At 45.0% G+C, this 20,285-nt stretch overlaps 2 protein-coding genes across 2 annotated transcripts; one reads left to right on the top strand and one right to left on the bottom strand.

Moving 5' to 3' along the window:
- Nucleotides 1-2,164: 2,164 nt before the first annotated feature.
- LOC132373750 (olfactory receptor 10P1) lies at nucleotides 2,165-5,315 on the top strand. Its single transcript, XM_059937366.1, is given in 3 exon segments — nucleotides 2,165-2,278; nucleotides 4,438-4,450; nucleotides 4,453-5,315. Coding segments are annotated over 3 exon segments (990 nt in total).
- Nucleotides 5,316-18,549: 13,234 nt separating this feature from the next.
- Nucleotides 18,550-19,484, bottom strand: LOC132372562 (olfactory receptor 10P22-like). The gene is given in 2 exon segments (XM_059934642.1): nucleotides 18,550-19,415; nucleotides 19,418-19,484. Coding segments are annotated over 2 exon segments (933 nt in total).
- Nucleotides 19,485-20,285: the final 801 nt, after the last annotated feature.

Raw genomic sequence — 20,285 nt, forward strand, 5'->3', positions numbered from 1 at the left:
AAATAATCCCCCCAAAGATTGGAAACCATATTCTACCTGAAGATAGAGGGTGGGATCAGGAAGGAGTGATACAATGGATATTTAAATTTTAGGTACCCTCTTTTAGTGTTTATTTAACACTTTCAAATGCATAATGTTTTGTGTTTTTTTTACGTCAGAGAAGTGCTTTAAATAATTTAATTTAACAGACAGTTCAAAATGAATTCATTCTATATGCTTCCTAAATGAATAACCAATTAGGATACACTTGAATAAGTTTAATCAAATGAGAATTTCATATTTTTGAAGGCAGTCTATTTCATTTTCACATGGTTCTGCTTCTTAGAAAGATTTTCTTCATACAAAGAGGAAAGGTGCTTTCCTGTTAGTTCCTCCCATTGTTTTAAAAGCTACCTTTTTCTTCTTTAAGAATAAATCAGGGCTTCCCTGGTGGTGCAGTGCTTGAGAATCTGCCTGCCAATGCAGGGGACATGGGTTCGAGCCCTGGTCTGGGAAGATCCCACATGCCACGGAGCAACTAGGCCCCTGAGCCACAACTACTGAGCCTGCGCATCTGGAGCCTGTGCTCCGCAACAGTGAGAGGCCCGTGCACCGCAATGAAGAGTGGCCCCCGCTCGCCACAACTAGAGAAAGCCCTCGCACAGAAACGAAGACCCAACACAGCCAAAAATTAATTAATTAATTAATTAATTAAAAAAAAAAAAGAAATTAAACCTCTAGTCCTTTTACATGTGTAATGATAATAACTTTGGGTTTCTTGTATAATATTCAGCTTCCCTAACAACTTCAGTCAAACCTTATCTGTCAAGACCAAACATAGCAATCCTGTCCACCCTTATGTTCTTGCTCTATTATTTTACCTGGGTCTTTCAAATGTAGTAGCACTTAAAATTGAACAGAATTATTTATTTATTTATTTGAAAATATTTATTTGGTGCTCGCTTCTTGAAAGATGTAGATAAAGTCTGTGGACTTCTTGGATTGAATATTTTGGAAATCACTGATGACCATGATACGCTCTTAAGCAGCGTATAAGTTATTGTGGAGAGGGATTCCAGGGAGTTATAAATGCTATTGAGAATAATAAAGTTAGGTGACAAAAACAAGTCATATGTGACACACTCTTTCTTTGATATACCCATAAAACAGTGAAGAAGCAAGGGAGGGAGTGATCCTGTTTCTTTGGGTAACTTTTAAATAATTTTAATAAATGTAATACTTTTAATAAAATTGCATATGTCACATTATCTTGAGAGCTAAAATGTCACGAAGCGCCAGATTTTTTTTTTAAAGTGTAAAAATGTTCAGACTTGACTATGTTCAGATACAAGCACTGTAAATTCTGTCCACCAGATGGCACTGCTAGGGAGCTTTTCATGGACAAGTCCTATACTCTATACAGTGAAATAAACTGCCTCTGATCTTAACTAACTGGTAGGATGTGAATATAGTTATATGTCATTTCCTTCCTTACAAGGCATTTATTCAGCAGTTAGTAACTTGGACTGATTGTATTGTGTATATTGAAAACACATATAATTTGGTAAAAATTTGTAAGTATAGAAAATCCTATTCTGGGTTATTATACTTATTACCAGATTGGTCAATGTTGCCAGATCAATCAATAATTATTAACAAACACTTGACATCTGCTTTTCCCTAGTGACAACTGTATATAGAAATTGAGAAAATATTATTTTTTGAGTCTTACCTAAGCATTATTTTTAAAAATTCAAAAATTAACACCAAATGACTGTATGCATAGTGCTATCTAGGAAAGGGTGTAGACACTGATTATATGCTTTGGTCTGTGTATTTGGGAAATTTCTCTTGAGTCAGGTGATCTGGTCCCAAAGATTACTTTTGCATTATGTAATTTGTTTGGCTTTTTCCTTCTGATGAAAGTAGAAAAACTTCATAAAATTAGAAGTCTCAGAAATCCTGCCAAATGGATAACTCTGAATTGTTTATGCTATAATATGTGAGCAATATTTGTTGAAGAAATTTTCATTATTCTGAATTACTCTTAAAGGATATGCACATGTTAGATGGAATAACAACTATCACGAGAGATATTATAAAGTCAACTAAGATACTGCACAACGCCCAGCACACAGCAAGCTCTAAGTGTCAGCTAGAGAGTAAATGACTTAAGGCCAAAAATATGGTGAGTGAGCAAAGTGAGGGTGGGGAGGAGATTAAGTGTCTGAGCAGTGGGCAGAAGTTTGAGACCCTTTTGCTTAAAGATGAAGATGGCTGGCTAATCTCCATGTATGGGGTAAATGGGGGTGATACAAGCTCTGCAAATCTTGGGAACCCAGACTTCTAAAAGACTCAAGGCCCGTTTCCTGTCTTTGTCCAAATAGTACATGACTTTAAGCAAATAACTTAATCTTTTTGTTCATCAGTTCCCCTGTCTTTATAAGTGGATTCATTCATTCATTTAATAAGTGTTTAGCTGAACACTTGGCATGTACAGGGTACCATGCTAGTTGTTCTGGTGATTCAGTTAGCCTCTAAGACAGTTGATAACTTAGTCATACAGAGCACAGGAGCTGGAGTTAGACAGGACTGGATTTGAACACAGACTTTCTCAGTTACTGGGTATGTGACTTTGAGAAAGTTACTGTCTGGGCTTCCATGTGCTCATCTGTAAAATGGAGAAAATAAGGTTCCTATGTCATAGTGTGATTGTGAAGATCCAAAGGTTTCATGAATATTAAGCCATCTAGCATAGTGCCTGGCAGGGACCTGGCACTTGGGAAACATTAGCAGCTGTGAAAACAGACAGCCCCTCACTACCTCCCCAACTTGCCCTGCAAAACCTTACAGTGGAGGGCTTCCCTGGTGGCGCAGTGGTTAAGAACTTGCCTGCCAATGCAAAGGACACGGGTTCGAGCCCTGGCCCGGGAAGATCCCACATGCCGCGGAGCAACTAAGCCCGTACGCCACAACTACTGAGCCTGAGCTCTAGAGTCCGCAAGCCGCAACTACTGAGCCCACGTGCCACAACTACTGAAGCCCTTGCGCCTAGAGCCTGAGCTCCACAGCAAGAGAAGCAATGACAATGAGAAGCCTGCGCACCGCAACGAAGAGGAGCCCCCGCTCGCCGCAACTAGAGAAAGCCCGTGCGCAGCAATGAAGACCCAACGCAGCCAAAAATAAATAAATGTATTTTTTAAAAAAAACCTTACAGTGGAGACTCTTCTCTAAAAAGTGCTGGAGACTCTTCTCTAAAAAGTAATGTCTCATGAGAGTACCAGCAAAGGTGCTTTCCTCAAATACTTGAAGGCTGTCTGGTACAAGAGAGCTTTGACGTTCTATAAAATACAAAGAATTTAGCCAAGACCAATATAATGAAGACTTCTCCTACAGGCAGAGCAGGCCAACGCTAGACAAGGCTACCTCAATAGATGGTGAGTCCCCCATGACTGCAGATGCTCAAACAGACACCACACGGCACCCTTCTAAGATGTTGTAGATAACATCCGAGCATTGTCATGCTCAAATATATGACCCTTAAGGTTACTTTTAACCCTGAAATTCCATGGGTAATTATTTCTGACCATGAGGAGCAGAGATGCTACCATAGGGGAGGGAGAACTTGAGTTGAGCTTGAAGGATGAGTGGGATTTTAATAGAATGCATAGAAACATTCCCCGCAGGAGGCCCTCTCTATGGAAATGCATGGAGGCCTGGGAGAACAGAGTGTGGACAGCTGGTATCGCTGATCACAGGGCCCAGATAAGAGGAGAGTGAAGTACAACACGGCCAGTCCCTGCCCCACTCCCCTCACAAGGCAGGTGCCAGAACCTGACAATCTATGAAAAAGATTCTGCAGAACCCCAAAGCGGGATACAATTGGGCATTATCACACACGCAGTTCACATCATTGCACGACATTCTAAATCCACAGCCCCCCATGGTGATCATTAGATACAGGCTTGGGACAGTCCCTGACTCAGTCCACTGTGGGGGGCTGCATAGTTTCTTTCAGGCTGGGGTTTTGGTCCAAGGAATACAAAGAGGCCTAGGACATAGCAGCTACTCCATCCCTACTCTGTCGAAAGACCCAGAGTACACCTCGGAGTCAGGCCTGCACGCAGGACCCAGAGCACAGGGAACAGTGAGAAATACATGGAATCTCGACTCAGGAGACCTAGATTCAAGTCCATGCCTGCCACTCCCTCCACATACCTCCAGCAAATTATTTAACCCTTCTAAGACCCATGGCCTCATCCATAAAGTAGAGACCCTAACTCCCTCAGTTGATTTGAGAGGGACTGTATGAAAGGTGCTTTATGAAATTACAGGAACTGCTGATTGTTTCTATATAAACGTCTCTTTCTTGGCTATACCATAGGCTCTAGCCTGAAGGGATGGCTAAAGTAAATCAGACTCTGCCTGAATTCCTCTTCTGGGGTTCTCCGACCTAAGGGCCCCCTCTTCTGGGGGTGCTTCTGGTCTACCTGGCCACCTTGCTGGGTAACTCTCTGATCATCCTTCTCACATGGGCCAGCCCTACCCTTCACTCGCCCATGTACTTCTTCCTGCGCCACCTCTCCATGGTGGAGCTCCTCTACACCACTGACATCGTGCCCAGGACCCTGACTGACCTGGCCTCCCTGCACCCCTGCACCCCCTGCACCATCTTCTTCCGGGGCCGTGCAGCCCAGATGTATGTCTTCATTGTCCTGGGCATCTCAGAGTGCTGCCTGCTCACAGGAATGGTCTATGACCGCTAGGCTGCCATCTGCCGGTCCCTGCACTCCTCCACCCTCATGAGCTGGCGGGCCTGCATGGCCATGATGGGCATCTCCTGGCTCATGGGCATCATCACGGCAACCACTCATTCCTTCCTCATCTTCACCCTGCCTTTCCCCAGCCGCCCAATCATCCCACACTTCCTCTGTGACATCCTGCCAGTACTGAGGTTGGCAAGTGCTGGGAAGCACAGGAGCGTGATCTCTGTGATGACAGCCACCGTGGTCTTCATCGTCGTCCCCTTCTCTCTGATTGTCACTTCTTACGCCCGCATCTTGGGTGCCATCCTGGCAATGGCCTCCACCCAGAGCCGCCGCAAGGTCTTCTCCACCTGTTCCTCCCACCTGCTCGTGGTCTTCCCCTTCTTTGGAACGGCCAGCATCACCTACATCTGGCCCTGGGCAGGCTCCTCTGTTACCACAGACCGCATCCTCAGCCTCTTCTACACGGTCATCACCCCCATGCTCAACCCCATCATCTACACCCTTCGGAACAAGGAGGTGACAAGGGCCCTGCAGCACATGGTGAAGAGGCAGGTCCCCTCACCCTGATGGGACTCAGGGGTTGTCTGCTCACTCACTGACTGCTACTCCTCCCAGCCCTCAGGTGCTGGTTTCAAACCCAGCCTAACAGAAACTATGCAGCACCTCAAAGAGATTAGGCTTCCTGGCAGAAAGCGTTGGCATTAAAACAAAGATAAATCTATATCTTACCTCCTCTCCCACACCCCAGACTCTCTACCAGAGCATGAGTTATTAGGATGAGGCAGAATGGAAGGGAATGCTGCCAATGGGGAAGAGCATTTAATCTCTTCGAGGTTGTTCTGGATCTGTGAGCAAGGTGATTGCCATGGCTATACCAGTAGTCAGAGGTCCGTGTCAGTCATGAAGGCAGATGTCTAGGAACTTGACATCCAACTAAGTGACCCACCCAGAGGCCATGGAGGAGTTTACCTGGCCCTTTGACCTAGTTTTCTCTCAGAAACACACTGCAGTCTTATGCCCTGGATGCCTTTTTTTTTTTTTTTTAACATCTTTATTAGCATCTTTATTGCAGTATAATTGCTTTACAATGGTGTGTTAGTTTCTGCTTTATAACAAAGTGAATCAGCTATACATATACATATATCCCCATATCTCCTCCCTCTTGCGGCTCCCTCCCACCCTCCCTATCCCCCCCCATCTAGGTGGTCACAAAGCACTGAGCTGATCTCCCTGTGCTATACGGCTGCTTCCCACTAGCTATCTATTTTCCCTGGATGCCTTTTAGAAAAGAGGGAACTGTTACCCCCTTGAAATATTCCACATGAATATTCTTCCCTGCCTTTCCCCATCCTTGATTTCTGACATCATCCTTAACTGGTGATAACACGTCCAACTGGACAAGAGCATCTCCCCGGATTCCCTATTCTTATCCCAACATGTGTCATAAGCTTGATCCCGTACCTCCTTCTCTGGCATCTCAGACTGGGTGAAGCCCTGAGGCCATCCTGGATGGGAACTAGAGAGTAGACACTTAACAGTCACTGTGGCCACCCAGCACTTGACCCTCCCTCCTTTGGGGAACTCTCCACTTTAGAAGTCTGGTAGGGAGAAAAACCATCACCCCCTGTGAGCTAAGAACATGTCCTAGCCCCCTAGGCATGTGACCCGGTTGCACCAGTCGGATGCACCCATGCCTGACTTTGAGTAGCAAATGCCCACAAGTGGCAGAGAGCTGCCCTTGCTCTCTGGCAACAGCAAAGAAAGCTGCAGCAGCAAGTTTCTGATGTAGAAGTGGCATCTGGTCCCTCATGGAAGCACCAACCGTTTCCTCAACTGACCAACTCATGTTTGGGAGTTACCCCTGGTTAATGATTGATTACAGTTTAGAAGTGTTTCTGGAAGGCTCCCTGGAAGAAGTGACTTGATGCAGTGTTTCTAACCTTCCTCACATCATGGCACACATAGAAAATGCTAATATTTGAATGGCACACCAGAGTAAACTGAAGGGAATTTGGAGGCATCTAGATAGGACTTGATGGAAAAAAATTCAATGCACTCTCTTTTTACTGTATAATTATAAGGAAAATAAGATATACAACAATATGGAAGTTTTTGAATACTGGTTTTACATAAAACTTCCAAATAAAATATTTAAATTTTTATACGAAACTTGAGCTTGCTTCCGTGAACATAAATTTTGTATTAGCTTTTGTACTTGAAAAATGACTAAACACCTCCTGATCAAAATTTTTTATTTATTTTTTAATTCAACTATAGTTGATTTCCTGATCAAAATTTTTAAGTATTAATTTCTTTTTTTAATAAATTTATTTATTTATTTATTTATTTATGGCTGCGTTGGGTCTTCGTTGCTGTGCGTGGGCTTTCTCTAGTTGCGGAGAGCAGGTGCTACTCTTCATTGCAGTGTGCAGGCTTCTTATTTCGGTGGCTTCTCTTGTTACAGAGCACAGGCTCTAGGTGCACGGAATCAGTAATTGTGGCCCTCGGGCTCAGTAGTTGTGGCACACGGGCTTAGTTGCTCTGCGTCATGTAGGAGCTTCCAGGGCTCGAACCTGTGTCCCCTGCATTGGCAGACGGATTCTTAATCACTGAGCTACCAAGGAAGTCCCAAGTATTAATTTCTTAAAATAAATATCGTCATCACAAAAGAAAACTATTCACAGAAGTGGGTGATAAAAAAATGTAAAATCCTTTTTCAAGGTCATTCAAAATTTTGCAAGAGTTTAAATTATAGGTAATTATATATTTTTTTATTTACTAGCTCTTCCTTTTCTTTCATTGACAAGGGTAATGTTGAAAATTCTTGTTGATGATGAAGAAGAATTTCATATCCAATCATACTTTTCATGCATGCAGAACGTGTGTGCATTTTTAACACAGCCTCCATGTGGCCGGCTTAGATACCATGATAGGGAATATCAACAAGCAACTGAAGGAAGATTCAGGACCAATAGAGAGCTGGACTCTCAGGAGGCCCCTTGGACTCTTCACCCTCCTACCCCTGAGGGCCACACCTTGGGCTGTTCACTGTGGGCCTTGGGCACAGAGAAGCCCACCTCCTCCACAATTCCACAGGCTCCTCATCCACACTGGGCAGCAGGATGCACCGGAGCCGGCTGCAGGGAGTAGGCATGGAGGTTGCAGAGCACATCACGGGCTGCCTTCCTCCCACCGAGGCCAAGCAGTGGCTACCGCTCATTCTTCTCAGCAACTGCGGGAACCTCAGGGTGTATCACCAAACCCCACTCCTTTGGGGCTTGCCCCTGAGGAGTCTCAGGCCAGGCTGCTTATGGCCAGATGCAATGGGCCTGGCGTCTCCGTCTATTCCAAGAGCCCACACATCCAGAAACCAAGGGCTAAGAGGATCACTCTCTTACAGAACACCTGTAATCCGTGTGGTCTTCCTGCATGCCATGATACACCCGTTGGGAAACTCAAGTTTAATACATTCACTCAGAAAACACAATTGACAAACTATGTCCCAGAGATGTGGGGCAAAAGGGAATAAAACACAACCTAATGGGGGAGAGAGGCCAATTAACAGTCAGCTACAATCTTACAATTTTATATGAGATGTGTACCAAAGATAGGACAGTAAAGGGAATTCCCTGGCGGTCCAGTGGTTAGGACTCTGCGCTTTCACTGCCGGGGTGCAGGTTCAGTCCCTGGTCAGGGAACTAAGATCCCGAAAGCCATGTGTTGCGGCAAAAAAAAAAAAAAAAAAAAAATAGTATGGTAAGGAGCACAAGGGAAATGTCCCAAATCCAGCCTGGGAGGGAGAGAGACAGCTTCATGGAGGATGAAATATCTTAACTGAAGATAACTTAACAAGGGAAAGAAGTAGGAAAGGGAACAGAATGTGCAAAGGTCCAGAGGTGATAAAGAGCATGGCACACTCCAGGAACTGCAGGGCGATTATTACAATATGTAATAATTTATATAAATATAGATATATAATAGACATTATAGATATATAGATATATGATGAGCAACAGGGAAGTGACAAGAGAGGAAACTGGTGCAAGCAGTGACCAAATTTGTTGGGGTATGAAAAGGTCCAGTTAACCACACGTCTCTCCCTTTTGGGTTCTCTACCAACTAGAAAAATACACTGAAATTAGGTAGAAAGCCCAAGATCAGCCTTATTACTAGTCAAGCTGACTTGGAGGGTATGTCTTGAACCCAAGGTCACAATGAGCTTCCTCCTCCCTACATTTACCCCCAATAACAGGCAGAGGATCTGTACACATCACACATCCCTCCAAACAGGCCTGCCCCCAGCTCACCAGCTAAAGGCAAAGAGTGTGTGCAACCTCAAGCGGGCCAGGCCAAAGAAGAAAGCTAAGGAAGGCTTAGGCCACGCTGGGCAGAAATGCTTTCTACAGTATCATCAGTACGTTCACTCCTCCTCCCCTGAAGAAGCGAGTGAGGGGCTAGAGGGAACGGCAGGTGTTGTTTCCACCCCTGTTCTCTTCTGGGAATGGAATAAAAAATCCTCCATCTTGTGGAAAACCCAAGGAGCCGGGTAATAGATGTGCTCCCACCTCCACACAGTACAAATCATGAAGGATGTAGGGGTCACTTTAGAATCTGGGGACTCATCCTGAGTCACAAGATCAGATTTGAGTTTTTAAAAAATCATTCTACTGGTATGAAGAATAGATAATAGTGGCAGGAAAAAGAGACATGGAGACCACTAACCAGTTTATCAGTAATGGTGCCTAGTGGCAAACAATAGAGTCCACTCTGCTCATCTTAAGCAGAGAGGAATTATTCAAAGATTGAGCAGTGCACGGAGCCTCCGAGGCGGGGGCAGGGAGCCAGGGTCCTCAGCGGTGCAGCAAGGATGACACTCGACACCCCACAGGGGCAGCCTCAGTATCCACACTACTGCCACCAGGAGCTCGGTTCATACAACCCTGCCCAACGCACACTGACGGCACTCGGGACAAGACATCACAGCTCTACCACAGCTGCCCCCAGGAGCCAATCATCTCTCCCACATGCTCTGTGGACTGTAAATTCTGCATCCTTACTCAGCCCCAAACCAAAGTATCCTGCAGATGAGTCCAACTGGAGGAACCATAGCCACATGCCAGCACCGTAGCTGCAAGGGTAGCTGGGAAAGCAAGTTTTCTGGCTACTACTTTGGGAGAGGGGGTTCATAAGACAGAAAACTTCCCGTACATTAGAGAGCTGTTCAAAAGGTGCTGGAAAGACAGAAAACAAGACAAATGTAGACAGCTACAAATCCCACTGCTGTCACTGGAATCCAGGTGATTCTAGCACACTCTCCATTGGAAAGAAGGGAGAAGAAGTACAGTGCAGTGGGCTGGTAGAAACTTGAGACAAAAAGTAAATGATTAGGGCCTGAACGGGAAACACAAAAAGGGAGTGGAGCCAGGATGAATAGTAATAGTAATAGCTAAGACTGTCTGAATACATACTATATCAGTGTAGTAACACGATACTAACCCCTTGATTACCTTATGTAATTCCCATAAAAACCCTATGTGGTAGGTACAGGGATGGATCCCAATTATGTGGGACCTAAAGCTTATATCCTTTGAGAGAGCCCTATTTAATAAAATAAGACAAAAGTACAAATATAAAATTAAGTACAATGTTTATTTTAAATGAAAAAAGAAATGGTTAAAATTATATATTTTTTTTAACTGGCAGATGCCACAAATGAGATACGATCCAGAAGAATAATATATTTTTGTTACTTAACTCCCTGATCACCTCTATGATTCTTTTCCCTTGTTTTTTGCTGTGTACTCTTTGATTGCCTTCATATTCATATGAACAATGATTTTGTAATACACTTTCTGCAAAGCGATTAGGAAGAAAATTTGTCTTCCCCCTAGCATGGTTGATTGAAATTTGTCGTTCTTTTATTGGTAGTTTAGAAAAAAATATATATTTTTAACTTCACCACTCACTTTTGGTAATTTTGTGTAAGTTTTTAGGATTGTCAAATTTAGTCAAACCTCTATCAAGTTTCTTTCATATATTAGCTGTAAATTTTCCCAAAGTTTCAAGTTGTCTTGTGCAATGAATTATCTTAAATAGTCTTTGAACCTCACTCATTAGCCAGTTTGCCCTCAAGGTTTCCATTGCAGTACCGTATTAAATTTGTTTTCTTCTTTGATGTCAGTATTTTATGTCTAATCAGCAGGACATCTAAATCTTTTCCCAGTGTGTTTATGTGAGTCACTCCTCTTCATTAACTGACTGGTGTTCAGGTTGACTATTGTCGCATAACAAACCACCCCAAATCGAGTGGCATAAAGCAATAGACAGTTTATTGTGCTCGTAATTTCTGTAGGTCAAGAATTTAGACAGAGCACACCAAGGATGTCTCGTCTCTGCTGCACAATGTCTCTGTCATCAGCTGGAAAAGACTCAGTAGCTAGAAGTGACTTGAACAGCTGGGAGCAGAATCATCTAATGGTTTCTTCATTCACATGTCGGGAACCTGTAATGACTGAGTTTATTGACCTACACTTGATCTCTCCATGGGGCTTGGGCTCCTCACAGCATAGCAGCTGGTTTCCAAGAAGGAGTGTTCCAAGAGAAAACATCCAAAGTAAGCATTCCAAGAGCCAAGACAAAAGCTGCAAGGTTTTTGACCTAACCCTGGAAGTCACACAGCATCGTTTCCACCATTGGTTATAAGTGAGTCACTAAGGCAAGCCCAGATTTAAAAGTAGGAGGTTTAGAGTCCACCTCTTGATATAGGAGAGTGACAAGGTCACATTGCAGAAGTGCATGTGGGGGACTTCCGTGGTGGTCCAGTGGTTAAGACTCCACACTGCCACTGCAGGGGACACAGGTTCGATCCCTGGTCAGGGAACTAAGATTCCACATGCTGCACAGCGTGGCCAAAAGAAAAAGAAAAAGAAAAAGTGCATGTGGGATGGGAGATAATGCTGCTGCAATCTTTGGAAAATATTATCTGTCAGAGATAGATTATCAAGTAATCCAAGAGCCTATACTTCATGCAAAATCTATCTATTCCTCTTAATGGATTACTGTTTTTAATATAATTTGAAATTTCTATTATAATTCACTTCTCAGTATAAGAATAACTTCATCATTCGTCTTTATTGCTTTTGTTTCATATTTCATCATTTTCATCTAGGTTTTCTCTCAGTTCCTTTATAAATAAATCTGAAGATGACAAAGGCAGGTAACTTCATATACATCCAAGTCAATTAAAGGTGTTTTTGATTTCTCACTTTTTAATTGAAATACTCAAAACATCTTTTCAAATTTCAGTTAAAATGAAGCATTTGAATTTAATCAAATACTCCATTCCCATTTTTTAAAAAAAAGAAGAAAATTAATGGTGTGTTTATAATTATGTGTGTTCCTGCATTATCAAGTACCTTTCTGATAGGAGAGAAATTTTTTTACTTAGAGGATGAAAACCAAATCCTGGTTACAACATTACACATGTGATGATTGGAAGGTTTTTTTGCCGTATACTAACTTCTCGATCCATACATTTCCAACCTTGTTTCTCCTCCACTTCCCATATTTTTTCGGTGCCAGGCACCATCAGACACATTTTGACCATAATACATCTGGTGCTGTACTCTGTGTTGTAATGCTGAGTGTTATGGCACAGTGGGTAGACGGCGCATTCCTGGAAGTCATTCCTGCATCAGGACAACTAGCAATAACTTAACTGTATTCAAAATTAACTGTGGGGGCTTCCCTGGTGGTGCAGTGGTTGAGAGTCTGCCTGCCAATGCAGAGAACACGGGTTCGAGCCCTGGTCTGGGAAGATCCCATATGCCGCGGAGCAGCTGGGCCCGTGAGCCACAACTACTGAGCCTGCGCGTCTGGAGCCTGTGCTCCGCAACAAGAGAGGCCGCAAGAGTGAGAGGCCGGCGCACCGCGATGAAGAGTGGCCCCCGCTTGCCACAACTGGAGAAAGCCCTCACACAGAAACGAAGACCCAACACAGCCATAAATTTAATTAATTAATTAATAATAAATAAATAAATAAATAACTGTGAACCACATAAACCCAGATGGTACCATCCCACCAAACTCAAACTTTATTTATCCCCAACTCAACTTTGCCCTAGATCCAAAAACTGCCATGGCCACTTCAACAGCACCCATCACAAGGGGAAATTGGGCAGAGGAGGTCATAAAGGAGAGAGACAGAAGTTACAACAGACTGCAGTTAAAATATATCACTTTGCAATTTTTATAAAAATATATGAACATAGGACCACAATTGCTAGAACTTCCTGGCCCTTTTAAGGAGCCCATGCAAGTGAAGAGCCCCAAAAGTTTAAGCTTCACAGTAAATCTACCTCTAAGTAGACTCTTATTATATCAGTTGCAACAAGATGAGGAAACCAAGGCTCAGAGATGTTGAACAACTTTCCCTAGGTAACACAGCTAGGAAATAACAGACTTGAGTTTCCAACCCTAGAGCCCACACTTTAACTCTCTACACCATTAATTCTCCCTCTGATAATGTGAGTTTAGAGAAAGTGGGAAGATGAGCGCAGACAAGGAGCTAAGGAAAATAAACAGAGCGAAAGGTGGAAAAAGGTTAGTGGCACAGATGAGGAGAAGCAGGACAGCCTGGACCGCCAGAAAGCCACTTCTTCTCACCTGGGCTACGTATGCAAATATTGAATAAGAAAATGCATTTTCCCCTGTCTTATTACGTGGAAAACAGTCCAGAATCAGTATGCTTTCTCCTGGAAGGGACAGAAGTTCACCTTTCTCGACTTGCCTCAGAGTTACACCAACTCTAGCTCTATGGCATCATTTAATCCACAGGCATCTTGATCATCTCACCATCCTGTAGGACACCACATGGCCCATTATAATGATGAGACTATGCTGACAGCACCTGGAGAGAAGCAAATGGCAGGCACTCTAGATGCACATTCATACCAGAGAGTAGGAGATAAGTCCCACCAAATTTAGGGACCTGTCACCTCAGTGAAGATTTTCTGGGGATGTCAAGACATCTCTCAAATGTTAAGGACAAGTTGCCTCACCTTTTTCTCTCTACGGTAAGAAAAAGACCTCCTATGGGTCTCTGGATTTGGGAAACAACACATAGCCCATATGGATGTACTGCTTCAAACTACTTAGCAGGTGTCTTACAAGCCAGAGCAAGAAAAGGCTCTCTAGCTGGTCCAGGCTACAGTTCTGCCATCTGGGCCTTCTGAACCACCCAGAAGATCCTAAGATGTTCAGTGTCAGTGGCACTGAAATCTGTGTTAAGTCCAAGAGGCAAGCCCAGGTTTGGGAAGCAAACCCATGTTTTGAGAGCCAAGGCCTTCCCCTTTGGGGCAAACAATTAGTATCTTATTGTGAAACTGTCCTCAGGCTCCTTGTAGGCAACAGTATATACTAAACACCTGACCACTGAACACCAGGTGACTATTGAACTGTACTGCTCACCATAGATTGGATGTAACTGATCCATCAGCCGAAAATTAGATATTTCTAGTAGCACTTCATCAACAAGCAGAAGTGCTAAATTTAGGTGGGGCCCAAGCACACCCTGAAGACACCTTGCATCTACCCCTTTCCTCAGCAAATCACACCCAGTTCACTCTTAATGGGGCTGTGAATAGAATAGCCATAATGGCAGGAAAGGAGGCCATGTATGAACTCAACAAAAGGGGCTTCTCTTTACCAGCCGACCCACTTATCCCCACTGCTGAGAATTCACTTGCCATTTACTTTGATTTGGTGGTTAAGAGCTTTGTGGGAAACAGAACTCCACCCTCCTCTACAGAAGCCAATAAGGCCAAAATACTGGCTTTCCCTAAACTCTTGGCAGCCAAGGCACAGGTCTGTGACCTTAGCTAGTCCCGGTGGATGTATCTGCCTAAGACTTCTTTTTTTTTTTAATTTATTTTTGGCTGCATTGGGTCTTTGTTGCTGCGTGCGGGCTTTCTCTAGTTGCAGCGAGTGGGAGCTACTCTTCGTTGCGGTGCACAGGCTTCTCATTGCGGTGGCTTCTCTTGTTGTGGAGCACGGGCTCTAGGCGCACAGACTCAGTAGTTGTGGCACGCGGGCTTCAGTAGTTGTGGCACGCAGGCTCTAGAACGCAGGCTCAGTAGTTGTGGAACACGGGCTCAGTAGTTGTGGCTCACGGGCTTAGTGCTCCGTGGTATGTGAGATCTTCCCGGACCAGAGCTCGAACCTGTGTCCCCTGCATTGGCAGGAATATTCTTAACCACTACGCCACCAGGGAAGTCCCCTGCCTAAGACTTTAAATCAGGTGCAAGTGATGCAGAGAGTAAAGTTTACAATTCATTTTGGTGATGGCAGCGGTGGCATCCAGGACCCAGAGGCAGCCGCATCACACGGTGCCAGAGAAGTCACCAATAACCAATGGTGGCAGTGCCAACAGCATCCTAGCCAGACCACCCCTGTGGTATAACCTTGACCGTGGTTCTGATCTCTGAGTTTCTCTTGGTTCTTGATGATTTTCTAAGCCTGGTTCTCCAGGATTCCTACCAACACTGTGAGCCACCAGAGGCAGTTTTTCTCCGCCCCAGAACTGTTCACTTGCTACCACTTTCCTTCTCTCCTAAGGCCCATAGGGAATGGCCCATCTGATCCCTTCTGAGTTATCCCCACTCACAGCTTGTATGAGGATTTCCTCATTTCCAGATCCCCTCTCTTCAAAGTCCCACAGACAGTTTCTCCCTTACCTCTCTTCAACATACATTTTAGATTTTCCAGCAACTTTAGTGAAATTCTTTTAATGAAGAAAGTTCCCAAATTTTTAAGATGTCTAAAAACATCAATGAACGTTTTCACTGAAGTTCACAGAAATGCAAATGATAGCAGTACCAATCATACTAGTAATCAAAATAAACTATTTAACACTTTACTATTTGCCATGCACTGTGCTGAGCAGTTTTTTTAATATTTATTTATCTATTCAACAAACATTTCTTGAACATCTACCACGTGCCAGGCACTATTCTAGGCACTAGGAATACACTAGTGAACAAGACAGGCAGCATCCCTGCCTTTATAGGACAAGTATTTGAGTGAAAGGAGAGAAACCATAAACTAATAAGTTGATTTCAGATGATGCTAAGTGACCATATAGCAAAGAACGACTGGGAAGCCTACATTTTATCCTCACGACCATCCTGTGAAGCATAGAAATGATGGAAATCATTGTTTTACACATTAGGAAAAATTAAGGCATAAAAATGTTAAGAAACCTCCCAAGATCTCACAGATAGTAAATGGCAGTCAGAATTGGATCTTGGAGCTTTCTAGCACCAAAGCCAAGCTCTAAACCACTGTGCCATAGTGCTATCTATAACCAGCCTTCTGGTAAACCTTCCTTAGCCAGCTCCATATTCTCCACTCCTAGACTTTCTAATATATTAAGGAACTCTATTCCAGTCTTTAATGCCCCTTATTCCCAAGGACAGACATGGACTCCTCCATCCCCAGCCTTCCATATCCTCTTTTGCACTTACAGGAAGACCAGCATTCACACAAGTACTAAGAGTGAGTTTCTGCTCAAACAAAGGACTCACGTCAGAGGAAATTACTCTATTTCCCAAGTGGCTTCCTTCTTCCTAAATGGAGATGATCAGAGCTTTCTACTTAGATCCTCACCTCCAACTGCAGTTCCAGCCCTGCTTGAATAGCACCTGGGGATAGAGTTGCCAGATGTAGCAAATAAAAATATAAGACATCTAATCAAATTCGATTTTCTGATGAACAAAGAATAATTTTTTAACGTACGCATGTCCCAAATATTGCTTTCTCGAGAAAGATAAAATGGTGCTAAATCCTTCTGGCCAAATATTTCACAGGACACACTTATACCAAAAAATTACTTGTAGTTCATCCGAAATTCAAATTTAACTGAACATCCAGTATTTTTTTGGCAACTCTGTCTGGGGTCCCTGAATATAGGGGGACCTCAGCCTCCAGAGCTGATGGTCACCACCTCAGGTGAAAGAAGCACGAAGCCACTTAGGGCTGAGCCAGTCCAATTTCAACACATCCTCCTCCTCTTGCCTCCACCCTTAGCTCAGAACATGAGGAAAAAGTCTCTCCACTTGTCTTGTTCGGATACCAACTCTATCAGGAAGTCATTCCTTGAGTCTAACTTTGATGCCTCATGTTGCACTCTCAGTCCAAGTATGTCTCAGCCAGTCCTTGGTAGACTGAGGGAAAGTGAGTTCATGCCCTTCTCATCAGGTCTTTTCTGCATTGCAAGATCCTAGACATCCATTCCTTCCCCACCCTGTTCTTCCCTGGGCTATCTAACCCTTCCTGACTCTTAGTCCATTTCCTTGCCCTGAAAATTGGACTGCCCTCAGTTGGACTGTAAAACAACAAAAATTCTTTTGGAGGGCAATTTGGCAATATGTTTCAAAAGCTCTAAAATTGTGCGTATGTTTTGACTCAGCAATTCCATTTCTAGAAGTTTGTGCTCTGAAAAGCATAAGTATACAAAGATATAACTGCAATGGTATCTATCTCAGCAAAAGCAATAACAAAAATATTTAATTCCAATAATAGAAGATTGCTTTAAATTTTAGTATCCAACTATATAGATATTAAAATAATGCTTTAGAAGCCTACTTGTATGGTAAAATGTTACAATATAGTTTGATAAAGTGGTAAACAAAAGTTGTGAGCAATTCACACAATATAATCCCATTTTTTTAATTCTTAAAAATATGTATATATACATATACAGAGGGAAACCAGACCACAATAATTTCCCAAGGGCATTATTAACACCAAAGTATTAATAGTTACTGTCTTTTCTTCTGGATGCAAAATCCCCTGCAATTAACAGTGTTACTTTTGTAAATTGGAAATGAAAATCAATGCTATTTTAAAGGCCCTCATGTACTGTGCCTTGAGAGTGATTTTCCTGCTTATATTACACTGTCCCTCTTGCAGCGTACTGATAAAGGAGAGTTTATAAACAAGCAAGAATGGGCTGCCCAAGAAAAGTAAAATGGTGCTAGATCCTCCCGGCAGGCAAATTAAGGTGGCTTCAAGCAGAAATAGTGGACAGTTTACAAGAAACAAAAGCATCATCGTGGGAGTCCAGGAGCCAGACCAGACCTTCTGATCAGAGTCAGAGTCTAGAGATGTATGTGCATTTCTACCCTAGGATCAGAGGAGATGAAGAGGAAGTCAGTCCATGGATGAGAAAGAAGCTAAGTAGAGAATATCAACATCTCAGGGATCCCGGGAGAGAACCTGTAAGTCACAACAAAGTAACTAGACAGATGCTTCCAGACCTAAAGCAGCACCAGGCAAGACTCGGCACCTGAACCGCCAAAGCCAGGTCAACCATTCCCTGCCCTGTTCCTACCCCAGGTCAGACCTCGCACCTGAAGTAAAGGAGCTCATGTGGTAGCGGAGGTGACTGATGGGAAAGAGAAAGGCTTGCAGTGAGGAGTCTGGGAGAAGGGGGAGAAGCACTGTCTACAGGAATCGTAGCCCCAGGAAGGCGCCCTGAGCCTCACGAAAGACCAGAATTGCTCAGTCATCACACAAAACGGGCACCTCCTCAACCTCCCCCAAGCGCATGTCTCTCCAGCTTTGTACCTACAAACAAGTCAGGTCAAGGCCGTAAGAACAGGCCCCAGAAGCCGAGCTCTGAGCAGCAGGTCGGAGCCCTGGGCCCTCGAGCTGGCACCCACACCACCCAGGGACTCCAGCTGCACCCTCCTCCTTGAAAATCTCCAAGGATCAGGCCCTTATCTCCAAGAACTTGAGGGGGTCAAGGGCTCCAGACGTATCTCTTCACGAGCCGCCTCATTGTCCCTGTGACCTCCTTGTTTCTCAGAGTGTAGACCAAAGGGTTGAACATGGGAGTGACAGCTGTGTAGAAGAGGGCAAGGACCTGGCCCCCGTCCTGGGAGGAGCCTGCCCTTGGCCTCATGTAGGCAACAGTCCCCGTCCCAAAAAAGAGCATGACCACAAGTAGGTGGGAGGAACAGGTAGAGAAGATTTTTCGATGTCCCTGGGATGTCGCGACCCCAAGGATGATGGCAAGGATACGGGCATAGGAGGCTACAGTCAGTGAGAAGGGCGTCAGGATAAAGGCCCTCGTGAGGGCAAGATTGCCCACTTCACCCCAGAAGGTGCTCACGCTGGCCAGCCTCAGCACAGGTGGGATGTCACACAGGAAGTGATGGATGGTGTTGGCACCAGGGAAAGGCAAAGTGAAGATGAAGATGGAGTGAGTGGTGCCGGTGATGATGCCCACGTGGTAGGAGGTGCCCACCATGCGCACACACGTTCCCTGGTTCATCAGGGTGGAGTGATGCAGCTGCCGGCAGACGGCGGCACAGCGGTCATTGGCCACGGCCGTGAGCAGCCCGCACTCAGCCATGACAGAGAGCGAGAAGTACAGCTGGGTGAAGCAGCCGGTGGGCGGGATGGTGGGGCCGGAGGAGAGGAGGTCGGCCAGCATCCTGGGCACGATGGTCTTGGTGTAGAGGAGCTCCGCCGCAGAGAAGTGGCGCAGGAAGAAGTGCATGGGCAAGTGCAGGGCAGCGTCTGCCCGTGTGAGGAGGGTGATCAGCGAGTTTACCAGCAAGGTGACCCGGTAGACCAGAAGCACCCCACAGAGCAGAGGGCCCGGAGGGAACCAGAACCTGAGAGCCCCAGCAAAACAAACTCAGTTACCGCTGTGACATTGCCACCTGCCATGTCCCCAAGGCCAAACTGGGAGAAGGAGCCAGGAGGAAGCTCAAGCAGCACAGGAGGCAGCTGGGCAAAAACAGAGGCTCCAGCAGCAACAGGAAAGGCATGAAACGGTCCACAAGAACATCCCAGGGATCAGGAGTGAGATGGGTCAGCACCCGGGCTGCTGGCACTTCCCTCCCAGAAAACGCCTCAGGACAGAAAGAAGGGAAACCAGGGGAGCAGAGCGGGACAGCAGGCCCTCCTTGAGGCTGGAACTTGAAAGACACGGGGATGGTTGGCTTCACTCACCAGAGTTCTGGGTTCTGGGAGCAAAGCGCTGGGACAGATAGAATAGCTCCCCTTTGAGAAAGTGGTGGAGAATATGGGCAGAAAGGTGGGTGTGCAGTCAGAATAAATAAAGCTGGCAGAAGGAGACTGGAAGAAAAATGGATCCAGCATGAGGCAGGGGCAGAGCTGGAGTGAGAGCAAGCGCGGGAGAAAGAGAACACACGGGATCAAAGGCTTCAGAGAGAAGGCAGGTGGGGCTTCTACCTGCACGTGGGTCCCCATGGCCCCCAGGATGGCCCTCCTGGCAGCACATGAGGGAAGCTCACTCCCCCCAGAGCCTGATTCCCAGAGCAGAGGCGGGGAAGCTGAAGTAGGCAGAGGAAGAGAGTTCTGCCTGGTGATGGGGCAGAAGGAAGCAGCACCTAAGCCTCTCTAACTCCCTGCTGTCAGGCCTGGGGTCTGGAGTCCACACCCCGAGGACAACAGAGAGACCACAATGTAGAGGAGTCTGGGGTGTATCCAGGGTCCCTCAGCGAG

Source organism: Balaenoptera ricei, chromosome 10 (assembly GCF_028023285.1).
Source record: "Balaenoptera ricei isolate mBalRic1 chromosome 10, mBalRic1.hap2, whole genome shotgun sequence".
NCBI classification, from domain to species: Eukaryota; Metazoa; Chordata; class Mammalia; order Artiodactyla; family Balaenopteridae; genus Balaenoptera; species Balaenoptera ricei.